Genomic DNA, 14,054 nt, shown 5'->3' on the forward strand with positions numbered 1-14,054 from the left:
ATATATCTACTCTCTCTCTCTCTCTATATATATATATATAAAGATAAGCCGAAATTTGAAACGTTTTTGTCACATTTTTTGCCTACGGCTTACCAGCCCGGAACTCGGGAGGGAAGAGTCCCCCCCCCTAGTGTGTGTGTGTGTGTATATTAGAGATACCAAGTAATTTTATAAGCTTGGTTATTTAACTCCTAATCCCAAGTAAGCAAACAGTTAAGTTTGCACCTGAAACATAGTTCAAGTCTAAAGATGGTACAACACCAGGGCAACTCATTGTAAGGGTGGGTAAAGCTTTGATTACTATTCTTAGTATTTCCCATAATGTAAAGCACATCTCACTAAAAGATGTATACTGCAATACATTATGGGTGGGGTCACTACCCAGACCAGTTTCAACCTTTTTTGAGATCTCCTCAGCAAGTAGCTAGACCCTAAATACCAAGGTTTTAGTAATACAGAGCCTTATCAACTTTACCTATACAAGTTGCTACAAGGTGTTTTTATTTTTAATAAGAATCTCTGGAGGAGATATAGATGTAATTAATTTTTTAACTTGGGGATATTGTATATTAGAGTTACCAAGTAATTTTATAAGCTTGGTTATTTAAGTTTCAGGCGCAAACTTAACTGTTGCTTACTTGGGATTAGGAGTTAAATAACCAAGCTTATAAAATTACTTGGTAACTCTAATATACAGTATCCCCAAGTTAAAAAAATTAATTACATTTATATCTCCTCCAGAGATTCTTATTAAAAATAGAAACACCTTGTAGCAACTTGTATAGGTAAAGTTGATAAGGCTCTGTATTACTAAAACCTTGGTATATTTAGGGTCTAGCTACTTGCTGAGGAGATCTCAAAAAAGGTTGAAACTGGTCTGGGTAGTGACCCCACCCATAATGTATTGCAGTATACATCTTTTAGTGAGATGTGCTTTACATTATGGGGAAATACTAAGAATAGTAATCAAAGCTTTACCCACCCTTACAATGAGTTGCCCTGGTGTTGTACCATCTTTAGACTTGAACTATGTTTCAGGTGCAAACTTAACTGTTTGCTTACTTGGGATTAGGAGTTAAATAACCAAGCTTATAAAATTACTTGGTAACTCTAATATACAGTATCCCCAAGTTAAAAAATTAATTACATGAATTTTATTATTAATTTACTTGTGTTATTTTATGGTGTATAATAACATTTTAATAACTGTATATTTGCTGTTCATTTGCTAAATAATTTTGTTTTCTTTTTAGAGAATTCTGATAGTGGCACATTTTGATTATAATGGAAGGAACACCAGTTAATGACTCCACCTCATGTAATACATTAAAACAGGGTAATTTTTATATAATTGTCTTAAAATTGCAGAAATGATAACTGTATGCTTTCTTTTTAATGCTCCTAGTTACACTATCTAATTAAATAATTCATTTAAAGCATGACAGTCAGTTTTCTCATTCACTAAAAATCTGGTAAATTAGGAATCCTAATGCAAATAACCAAGTGGTAGATAAGAGTTATATAATGGCAGGGGAACTCATTGCTAATTAAAATATTTTCAGCTCATCTTTATTTTTATTTTTTTCAGATAATATGTTTCAGGTTGCTTATCTATAATATTCTTTCTCAGATATTAAAGCATTATGAGTGTGTGATTATTGATTAAGTTAAAGTGTAAATGATCCTAAAATGTATTCTGTTATAACAAATCGATGTATTATATTACAGAGTAATCTAGCCTCTTTATAGTTTTATGATGTAAATAAAGTTGCGTAGTTCACAGAATGCCACCTTTTTCCAACCTGAGAAAATGATTCTTCTGTAATATAGTTTTTTTTTGGGGGGGGGGTCTTTAAAGGCCCAAAAATATATCTGAAGAAATATATAGAAAACTAGAAATATTCTACAACAGTCCATCTTTCTCTGCGAGTGAGGTCCATTATTTCATTATGTCTAAGTAATGATATATAAGTTGTGACATCTTAATTCTAACTTGGATTTTGATAGATTGGGAAATTAAGACTTACTGTAGTCTGTTTGTTTTCTTTCTTTTTAAGTTGCACATATTCTGAGTCCGTTTTCAGTTTTGCATGCAGGAAACACCTCTGCTACTTCTGTGCAAAACTGTCTAATCCATCTTCACTTGAAAATCTTATATAAAAGGATTTGAACTCAGGAGTTCAAAGGATGTCGTCTCTACAGACTGCATTAATGAAAGACCCGAATGAAGTTGACAGCATATTTATGGTTGCTTCCAAAGATATAGATGTAGCAGAAAAATTCCCAAAAGCATGACTGAATATGTTAATGAACAACATAACTTTTCTTCAGTTAAAATATCTTGCAACACAAAATTGCACATTTTGCAGAGATCACACAGGGATATGGTGAGAAAAAACAACATCCATTAGTTGTGCATAGAACCTGAATATAAATTTGACTATAATATATACTTAGATACCTGTTTTACATTGATGCATTTTAAGATTAAGTAGTAGATTGGCATAACTTCTCTTTCCATGGCAGATCTGATGAAATGTAAAATCTTCCTTGACACACTCAGTACCTCAGATGCTTTTGGTTATTAAACCAGCATGGACAGAGATTACTGTGTCTTCTGAATGAATTAAATACTGCATTCAATACATGTGGCAAGTGATTCTTGATCTGCATATAAATTGACACTATAGAATCATTGTAATCACTGACTTGTGATGATTACATATGGTATTAAATTTGGCATTTTTCGAATAAAAAATGCTGTTACTTGCAGTATTCCAGTACAGGTTGGTAGTTAAGATGATAACATCACTGTGTGCATGTAACTCCTACATACCAGTGATCTTCTTTTTCTGATTATCCTTTAAAACATTAATTTTTAGGTTCTGTTATCTGCCAGTATGCTATTATGCTTTTACAAAAATTAAAAATCATCCAGTTGTTGACATTTACCCTCGTGTAGTGTATAAAATCCTGTGATAGTACTACATGATTAAGTTTGTATGTTTGGTAATTTCATATCAAGTTTTACTCTAGATTAGTGTATTTGTTAGGACATTAATATTGTTATAGCTTATGTTTTCAGTCTTCTAATGAGTGCTTCCCAAACTTCTGGATGTCAGGGCCCCCTTTGGAAAAATTAAAATATTTGACCCCCCCCTGTATCAATACTACATTACATTAAATGCTAAAAATGTAATAATATTACATTTTTAGCATTTAACATGGCACATTATCTTATATTTTTATATAGATAGATATATTGCATAGATAATTTGCAGTACAAGCACATGAAAACATAAAACGATTAGTAATAAAGAAAGAATTAAAAACATAAAAGAAGTTTAATAACAATTTAATGTGATGGATGTGTTTCAATACTGTTACACAAAAAGTCAATATCTGGTGAAATATTTGAAACTGCAATTCTTAGATTTCTGCTTTGAAATGAAACTTATATGAATAAGCATATATTTACTAATCATTTACTAAACATGTATACATTTACTAATCATGTATTTAAGTGTATCCCCTTAAATTCATTAAGCACCAAAATACGCAGGAAGCAAAATTTGTGAACCCGCAACAATGTGGGATTTTTTTCCATTGAAATATAAAAAATAATAAAAAAAATTATAATAATAAATAATAAAAATTAAATACGTTTCTTTTAAGATAAAAAAAACTACTTAGTTTTAAAACATTTTCAGTTTGTTTTCATTATTTCATGGTCCTCCTCAACAAAACCTACGGTTCCCAAGGGGGGCTGCGGCCCACAGTTTGGGAAGCGCTGTTCTAATGTACTTCTAGCTATATCAATCCACATAGTGGTGTTCCTCTGGTTTTTTTTTTTTTTTTTTTTTTCCTTCTTTTTATTGTGGCATCAAACACCTGTTTTTGTCTCATTCTGACCTTTCCTGTTTCATGTATTTAAGTGTATCCCCTTAAATTAGCTCTTCTCACACATTCTTGAATACTAACAATTTAAAGTTCCTTTTTAATATCTTCAACTTTAATGTGATTCTGCCATTAATATTTGTTCATTGCCCTAATTTTTCTCAGAACTCACATGTCTATGGTCATGAGTTATCAGGTTAATCTGTGGTGTAGAATTATGTTATTTTCATTTTATTTATTTTATTTTATTTTATGTCACAGGTACCTTTTAAAGATTAAAAACCTGATATGCTCAAATAAAGCTTCACTCTATTTGAGCATATCAGGTACTCCAACTGCACTGCATTTGAGGTTTTTGATTGCTTTTTCTAGTAATTGATATGTGCTCCTAATCACATTCCTTTCTAATGTTTTCTAGCACTATTCTCTCACTTCTTGTTTCATTTATCAATCCTTCAAAGTAATTCCTCCAGATGTCTAGAATCTCTTTTAGTTTTCATTTCAACTTTGTCATCTTTCATTCCTTATACTGTAGTACTTTTTCATCCATGTCTTCCGAATAATCTCCCGAACATTGTACCATCTTTCTGGTGTTTATTTTCTTCTCATGACTTGTTTGGATTCAGGCCAAATAGAGGCTGTCAGGATCAGATCTTCACTTTACGACAAATAGTCGAGAAAAAGCATGGGAATATAACAAAGATCTGTATTTAAGTTTTGTTGATTTGGAAAAGGCATATGACAAGATGCCAAGAGTGAAGCTATTCAATATGCTACAGTTATATGGTGTCAATGGGGCATTATATCAAGCAATACTTAGTCTTTATTTGAGTTGCAAGTCAGCAGTTAGAATTGAAGGAAGTACAGGAGGTTTAATGTTAAATCTGGTGTGAGACAAGGATGTACATTATCCCCTCTGTTATTCATTATCTATATGGATCATATTATGAAGGAAAGTGGTATTAAACATGATATCAAAATTGGGGATGTTAATGTCAGCTCCTTGCTTTATGTGGATGATGTTATACTTCTAAATAAATCCGCTACAATTTGCAAGATTCTCTGACTAAATTGAATAACTGTTGTAATAGATATGGTATGAAGGTCAGCAATAAAAAGACAAAGACAATGAAAATAGGCAGAATCATTGAAAATGTCAACTGTGTTGTGAATGGAGAACCTGTGGAACAAGTAAAACATTTCAGCTACTTAGGCACGATTTTTAGTGAAGATTGTAAATTAAATATAGAAATAGATAACAGAATCAACAAAGCTGGTATGGTGGGAAATCAACTGAATAAATTCATATGGAATAAGAGAGAAATTAGTTGGAACACTAAATTAGCTGTATACAAGACAGTGTTTAAACCAGTTTTAACTTATGGATCTGAGAGCTGGGTCAGAAGTAAAACACTTGACCAAAGACTAGAGACCGCAGATATGAGAGTCCTGAGAAAGATTCGAGGCATGAACAGATGGCATCAATGGCAATATCATATTAAAAACGAGGATATTAGGAAAGAACTTGACATTGTCGGCATCCAGGAATGCGTTAACGTAGCTAATCACAGGTGGTATGGTCACTTGAACAGAATGGATGAAGAAAGATTAGCAAAGCAAGTGTTCTCTGCCAGGTTGGCAGCAAAACAACCCAGAGGAAGACCAAGATATAGGTGGATTGATACAGTACAAAGTGCCTTAGACGATAGAAATATAAGATCTGATAATGTTGGAGTCTTGACAAGTAACAGACTGGTGTGGAGGAAAATTGTAGATAGGAAGTTAGTAATGATTTTTTTCATGTTGTACTATCATATCTTGTACACCCCTTGAGGGTCCATGTCAGGAATTTGATGATGACTTGTTTGTTTAGCTACTTTTACACATTACATTGCTTTCTTGCACTTTGCTCTGTATTTAAGAGTATACAGAGGAGCTTACTTACCAGGAACTTTCAGTATGCATTCTTCTTCTTTTCCTTGACTGCCTCTTTAAGTTTTTTTACTCCACCATGAAGTTCTGATTTTTCTATCCTTTCACTCACCACTTCACTGTCTTTCTCTCTGCTGAGTTTGCTGTTGCATCTCTAAGGTTTGTTATTTGTCTTCAAATTTTGTTTTTTTTTCCTTGAATAATGTTTTTATAGTTAAGCACACCTCATCCTTAAACACTACTCACCTTTACGTCTTTAAAATTTTTTTTACATATTGTTCTTTTGAATGTGATATTCATTTTTATCTTACTTAAAACTGATGATCACTTCCAATTTCAGTCCTTTATATACTCTTCTATTCTGAATCAGCATAAGGATATAACTATCAACAGTAACTTAGTTAATGAGGCTTTACTTATTTCTTGCATGTTTTCTCCATGTGACTTTGTGTATATATATATATCTTTATTTGGAACATGGTATTAGTGTTAATTAGCCCATGTCCTGAATAGAAATACAGCAGATACTTCTTATTATTAGCTTTGCTCTTTTCTCCAAATTTTCTTGGAATTCATCTCCGACAAGGATCAACTTTTTCTTTATGTCAGCTGTCTTCTCTAATGACTCCTATGCTTCTTTGCTTCTTCCTTCCTTAGTAGAACCTTCTGTGGGATCTTAGGCACAAATAGGTCTCAACGTCCAGTTTCCAAGTCACAGAAGTATTTTGTGACTGAATTTAAGACAAAAACATACAAATGAAGTGATTTTCAGTGTAATGTAAGGAATATATGCTATGTACTGGCTACTTAGAACAAGTTTTGGTAATGTTTACTACTCCCGAAATATGCAAAAGCAAGTCATGAACTTATTTTTATGCATAAAGTATTATTATTTGCATATGCTGAGATAAAATATATGAAAACAGGAAAGAGTAATTTAAATGTCTTCATCATCATCATCATCATCAAATTCCTGCCATGTACCCTCAAGGGGTGTACAGGATACGACAGTACTACATGAAAAAATTACATCATTACTAACTTCCTATCTACAATTTTCCTCCAAATCAGTCTGTTGCTTGTCAAGACTCCAACATTATCAGATCTTATATTTCTATCGTCTAAGGCACTTTGTACCATATCAATCCACCTATATCTTGGTCTTCCTCTGGGTCGTTTTCCTACCAACCTGGCAGAGAACACTTGTTTTGCTAATCTTTCCTCTCCCATTCTATTTAAGTGACCATACCATCTGAGATTAGCTCTGCTAACACATTCCTGGATGCTGACAATGTCAAGTTCTTTCCTAATATCCTCATTTTTAATATGATATTGCCATTGATGCCATCTGTTCACGCCTCTAATCTTTCTTAGGACTCTCATATCTGCGGTCTCTAGTCTTTGGTCAAGTGTTTTACTTCTGACCCAGCTCTCAGATCCATAAGTTAAAATTGGTTTGAACACAGTCTTGTATACAGCTAATTTAGTGTTCCGACTAATTTCTTTCTTATTCCATATGAATTTATTCAATTGACTTCCCACGATACCAGCTTTGCTGATTCTGTTGTCTATTTCTATATTTAGTTTACCATCTTCAGTAAAAATTGTGCCTAAGTAGCTGAAATGTTTTACTTGTTCCACAGGTTCTCCATTCACAACACAGTTGACATTTTCAATGATTCTGCCTATTTTCATTGTCTTTGTCTTTTTATTGCTGACCTTCATACCATATCTATTACAACATCTATTCAATTTAGTCAGAGAATCTTGCAGACTTGTAGCGGATTTATTTAGAAGTATAACATCATCCGCATAAAGCAAAGAGCTGACATTAACATCTCCAATTTTGATATCAGGTTTAATACCACTTTCCTTCATAATGTGATCCATATAGATAATGAATAACAGAGGGGATAATGTACATCCTTGTCTCACACCAGATTTAACATTAAACCATCTTCCTGTACTTCCTTCAATTCTAACTGCTGACTCACAACTCAAATAAAGACTAAGTATTGCTTGATATAATGCCCCATTGACACCATATAACTGCAGCGTATTGAATAGCTTCTCTCTTGGCACCTTGTCATATGCCTTTTCCAAATCGACAAAACTTAAATACAGATCTTTGCTATATTCCCATGCTTTCTCGACTATTTGTCGTAAAGTGAAGATCTGATCCTGACAGCCTCTATTTGGCCTGAATCCAGCTTGTTCTTCACCAAGCTTTTCTTCCACAATTCTTCTCAACCGTTTCTCAAGTATACTTGCATAGATCTTGCCAGGAACACTCAGTAGGGTAATACCTCTATAATTCTCAGATTCGGTTTTATTTCCCTTTTTATATATGGGTACTATGAGAGCTCTACTCCAATCATCGGGAATTCGTCCCTCTGTCCAGGCTTTCTGAACTATGCAGTGCAACCACTGTAAGACTCTTATACCACCATGCTTCAGCATTTCTGGTCGAATATCATCTACTCCTGCTGCCTTTCCACATTTCAAGCCTTTGATGACTTTTTCGACTTCAAGTATGGATATGTATTCCTGACTGCATGCCTGGTCAGTGTTTTTTATCACTGTGCTGTCATTGCTGCTTGTTTCATTTAGCAGTTTTTCAAAGTAATTACTCCATACTTCAAGGATATCTTTTTCTCCTGTTTTCATTTCACCTTTATCATCTCTAATTCCTTTTACAGCACTCTTTCCTCCATTCCTAAGCTTCTTCAACAACCTCCAGAATATTTTGCCACCTTCTTGATATTTATTTTCTATATTCTTGCCAAAGTCCTCCCATGACTTTTGTTTAGCTAGTTTTACACACTGTTTAGCTTTCTTACATTTGTCTCTGTATTCTGTAAGAGTAAAAGCTGACTTATTTGCCAGGAACTTTTGATATGCTTTCTTCTTTTCCTTCACTGCCTCTTTAACTTCCTGTGTCCACCAGGGAGTTCTGATTTTTTTATCTTTGCACACAACCTCACCACATGCCTCTCTGGCAGAATCAATCAATGTTTCCTTCAGAGTTTGCCACTGAATCTCCAAGGTTTGATTCCTGTTATCAAACTCTTTCATTTTCTTTTCAATAATATTTCTGTATTTTAGTCTACAGTTCACATCTGAGAGCTGCTCAACTTTTATTCGCTTTAAAACTTTCTTACATGTTATTCTTTTCAATATGAAATTCAATTTTATCCTGCTCAAGACTAAATAGTGATCACTTCCAATTTCAAATCCTCTGTACACTCTGGTGTCCTGCACCAGGGAAAAAACATCACTATCAACAATAACATAGTCAATGAGACTTTTCTTATTCCTAGCCTCTTCTCTCCATGTGAATTTGTGCACATTTTTATGTTGGAACATGGTGTTAGTAATAACCAGTCCATGTCCTGAGCAGAAATCCAACAGATATTTGCCATTATTATTAGCTTTGCTCTTTTCTCCAAATTTTCCCAAAATATTTTTGTATGTCTCACAATCATTTCCTACTCTACTATTTAGATCCCCAACAAGGACCAACTTTTCCTTTTTCATTGTGTCAGTTGCTTTTTCTAAAGCCTCAAAAAATTCCTCCACTTCTACCTTAGTAGAACCTTCTGTGGGACCATAGGCACAAATAAGTCTCATTGTCCAGTTCCCCATTCTCATATTTGCCCACATTACTCTACTTGAGACTGACTGCCATTCAAGAAGATTAGCCTCGTATTTTGTGTTGAATACTATGGCTACTCCTTCTTTTCCTTGATTGTCATTGCCTGAATATAACATTTTGTATTTATTGCTCAGAAAGATCTCACCAGTTTTGGTCTTTTTTGTTTCAGTCACCCCTATTATGTCGATCTGGTACTTATCTAATTCCTCAGCTAGCTCCATTTCTTTGCCATTCAGGCTTCTTACGTTGATAGTACCGATCTTTAACTCTGGTGATGTTGAGTTGGGGTTTGTTTTCAGATTTGTTCCAGTAGCTGACTTTTCGCTGTTCGCCCTGGTTCCCTGGCGAAAACAACGGGGTCCTTGTTTAACCGGGCGACGCCCCAGCCGGCATGAAATTTTGTCATGTTGTACCATCATTTTTTATTTTGGTTTAACAAATAAGAATACAATTTGGTCGGCTAAATCCCAAATTGCCAGCCCATCCTCGTTCGTTCAGTATCAAAGTAGATACCCAACAGGGTGCACCACGAGAAGGTGAGGATTGGACATTAGGTCAGAAGCCCTGGTCGGTTCTCCGCATTCCTTTAAAGGCTATGTGGAGGTCTCCTCTCAGTTATACAGCTTTGACCCTTAAGCACCCCATTTTATGTCTTGTGATAGATAAATAAATTGCAGGGTATGCTGCCCAAAGAGTTCAGTATCTGATTGTATTGCAAACTGGTCATCATTTGTGATTAATTGTACCAGCTCTATATCACCTGATTGATTGTATGTATGCTAAGAATATTATTATTATTGCATGGACACCTCCAGGGAGTAATGACTCAACATGGGAGACCCAACACACAAAGGACTCACAACTGACTCAGGCAACCCATTCCTCATTCACCACTCTCCAAGCTAAAAATCAAGTCCTCGCATCTTTGCTAATCACACTTTTATCCAATTTTCAGGGATGACCTCTTGTTCTGCTCCCTCTAACCAAGTACTGAAACATTTCCCTTGCACCAATCCTCTAAAATCCTTTAAGTAACTTAAATGCTTTTATCAAATACCCTCCCCCCCTTTTTTTTTCACCTGTCAACCAAATTTTGCAATCCACCAGCCTCAATCTATTCTGATGGGGAGCATTCCACAGACCACTCACCATCTTGGTCAGTTACCTCTCCCACTTCCTTATCCTCAAGAAATCCGAGTGACCAGTCCTGAGCACAGTAATTCAGATGTGGTGTATCGAAGCTTTATAAAGAGGAATGATAACTCCCTTATCTCTACTTGTGTGTTCTTCAATAACCAAGTAATCACGAACTACTTTAGCAATATACCTTCTAAACTTCAAGCTCTGTATCTACCACTACCCTCATATCCCTGGCATCATCAATTTCCTAGAGTATAGTTCCTTCAATGTGATATACGGTTTGTAATCTTTGTATCCCAAAATGCATAACCTTACACTTTTTCACATTAAATTCACATCCATTATGTTTTGTCAGCCTATTTATCTGCAAGTTGGATAGGGTAATAGTTAATCTTTGATTAACTATTACCAGATCCAACTTTTCCTCATAAGCAACAACTGAATATCTGCCTTCAAATTATTTCGTATAACATTTCTGTACAAATTAAACAGTAGTGGTCCAAGCACAGAGCTGTGCTGCACACCACATTAGTCACCTGCCTTCTCCTGGATTCTGCTCCTCCATATACTAGATTTTGGCATCTGTCAATCAGCTACCCTTTTATCCACATCACCAGTTTCCCATCCATCCCCATTTGTTGTAGCTTTCACAACATGAGTTTTATGTGGTATCCTGTCAAATGTCTTTGCAAAATCTAGCAGTATCATCATGTAGCCATTCCATCTATCCAACTCAGCCGTCACTCTGTTATAAAAAAAGTTAGTAGATTACTAAGGCATGACCAACCCTTCACAAAGCCATGCTGCCCCTCATAGAGTAGTATCATATTCTTAACCATTCCTGAATCCTCTCTTTTACCAGCTTTTCCCATACTTTAACCACCATGCCTAAGATACTAATTGGTCTATAATTTGCTACCACGGGCTTAGATTCTCCTTTGTGCAAAAGATGATTTATTTTTGTCTTCCTATCACTATCTTGGGACTTTTTCAGAGTTGATACTTAAATTAAACAGCTTAGTTAAAAGAATTGCCAGTTCCACTGCACATTCGTAAAATGTGAGCCAATATCTACATCCCACAGTTCTATTTGCATTCAGATTCTGTAATATACTAAGTACCTCCAATTCTTCAACCCCTGTTCTCACATCAGCCTGTCATAACAGTATCTTCACTTTGAGGTATGCCTTTGCAAAATGATTATTCAGTAGCTCAGCAATTTCATCTATCTCTGTTACCATTCTACCATCTGCACTCATTAAAGTTATCTTCCCACAGTCATTTTTCCTGATACTTGCCACATAACAAAAAAACTGTTTGGAATTTCCTTTCTCCTGTTTGGATAATTTCTTCTTATAATCTATTGTCCTTACTATGCTGTTTACCTTTCTTTTATATACTCCCCACATTTTCTTTGTTTGCAGCTCATTTTTAATGGCCTTGCATATTATATAAAAATAATGAAATAATCTGGTTAGTTTTTGCTAAACCACCATTTTGAATATTTCTTAAAGAATAAGTTTTGCTTTCCAAAACCTTTTATTCTACTAGTTTGTTTTTAAGTTAATATTGATGTTTTAATTTGAAGAGTAATGTATTTTTCTATTTTTTTTAGCATGTCTTCCATTTCAAGTGATGGATATTAAAAAAACTATTTGTCATCCAAGCCAGACAAAGAAGAGGCATTCATCAGATATTGAAGTTTCACATATGCCTGCTAAAACTCTTAGACTTCAACATATAAATGGGGAAGTTAATGAATGTGTTCTGAAAAATGATAAAAAGTTGGAAATAGAAGCTGTTCCAAATTTAGTACCTCATTCTTCAAAGTCTAATTTTGTGGAAAGATCAAAGAATTCATTATTAAAATATTTATCTACAGACAAAATAGGTTCACACAACACAAACTCTGATGGCATGTCTTTAGCATCTTGTCATGGTATTTCTAAAAAGTTAACAAAAAATAGTTCTGACCAGCTACATGTAATTAAATCAGAAGATATGCAGGAAATAACCAATAATATACAACCTATAAACTGCAAGGATGATAAGAGATTACTTGAAAAAATAAAGTTTGATAATATAAGTCAAGAATCAGGCTATGAAATGGAAAAAGTAAAAAGTGTGAGCAAAGATTCAGATCTCAGTGACATCTCTTGTGTAGATAATGAAATGAAATCAGAATTTGATAGTAGTTTTAGTACAGGTACCTCCTTTAATAATACTAGAACAGATGCTGCTGAAAGTCAGTCTGAGTCTGTAGAAAAAACTATAAATTCATCTTCTGAAATAACTAGCTCTGCACAGATTATTAGTAATACAGAAAATAAATTGCACATAAGTTGCATGCCAAGGAAACAAAAGGTAAGTTGTTTTCATTTATTTTTGAATACTTTCTAATTAGAATGATCCTGTGTATGTTTTCATCTTTTTTTTATTTTTATTTTTAGATGTATACAGTATATATCGCAGTTAACTGGAATTTGGATAACTGACTGTCTTATATCTGAAGTGAATTCTATTCTTCGCCAAACTACACCTAGATTTTCACTCCATTTGGTTTGGAATATTTTTTCATGCAAGGTTACATCATTCAACAGTATAGTTAATTTTTGTTGTTGATAATTGACAAATTTGGTAACTGCAGGAATAGTTTGTTATAACAATACATTGCTATAGTAAATTTTTCTTTTCTGTAGTGGATTTTCCTTTGCAGTACAAAACCTCATAGGCACAACACCATTGAGCTTATGTGGCTCTGTCAGTCATTTTTCAGTACTTTGTTGCACTGAGAGAATTTATGTTAATGGTGACTGTTGCGTGTTGACCATAGCATAATCACATAGTTTACTTTTATACCAAAGCCATCAGGAACTGTTTTGTTTCTAGTATAGTTATTTTTTAAGACAAGCCTCAAACTCAAGGAGAGATAAATGTAGTTACATGCTTTGTATTATCTGAGCTGACATGTAGTTAAGCAGTAGCATAACGAAATGAGACTTAAATGAATTTAAGTAATAAATTTTAATTTTTTTTATATACTAGAGCTTCATTCTTTGAATATACACGACATACTGATCCTTGAAGTCAATGCACAGTTATGGATACGAATATGAAACATTTTAAACATGCAAATCACTGTTCATAAAATCACTGTATTAATGGCAGCAATATTGTCATTTGAATTTCATTTTGAATCTTGTTAAAAGATTCAAAAGAGCCTAGTCCTGTTACTCCACAACATCTGTTCTAAAAAAAAACAACATGCTTGTCTGTTAACAAGAAAGGTGTAATAATTAGTGAGAAAGATCCAATAAACCATTGAAGGACAGCATAAGGTATCAAGCCATCATAAATTAGTGAGAATATTTTGTGATTAATGAAAAGCAAATGATATATGTTCCAAGAAGCAATATGGAATCTGCAAAAA

The 14,054-nt window shown here is 34.0% G+C and overlaps 1 protein-coding gene across 2 annotated transcripts in view; it reads left to right on the forward strand.

Moving 5' to 3' along the window:
* The window catches only part of LOC150098263 (uncharacterized), a 258,364-nt gene that overhangs the window by 22,467 nt on the left and 221,843 nt on the right, over positions 1-14,054 (forward strand). For both annotated transcript variants that reach the window (XM_090406219.1, XM_090406220.1), the window contains exons 2-3: positions 1,254-1,336; positions 12,240-12,988. In XM_090406219.1, the coding sequence (XP_090262345.1) occupies positions 1,285-1,336; positions 12,240-12,988 (801 nt within the window). In that variant the 5' untranslated portion in view covers positions 1,254-1,284. The remainder of the gene's footprint in view (positions 1-1,253; positions 1,337-12,239; positions 12,989-14,054) is intronic.

Source organism: Typopeltis vanoorti, chromosome 16, assembly GCF_054136105.1.
Source record: "Typopeltis vanoorti isolate ZY-2024b chromosome 16, IOZ_Tvanoo_1.0, whole genome shotgun sequence".
Taxonomy (NCBI): domain Eukaryota; kingdom Metazoa; phylum Arthropoda; class Arachnida; order Uropygi; family Thelyphonidae; genus Typopeltis; species Typopeltis vanoorti.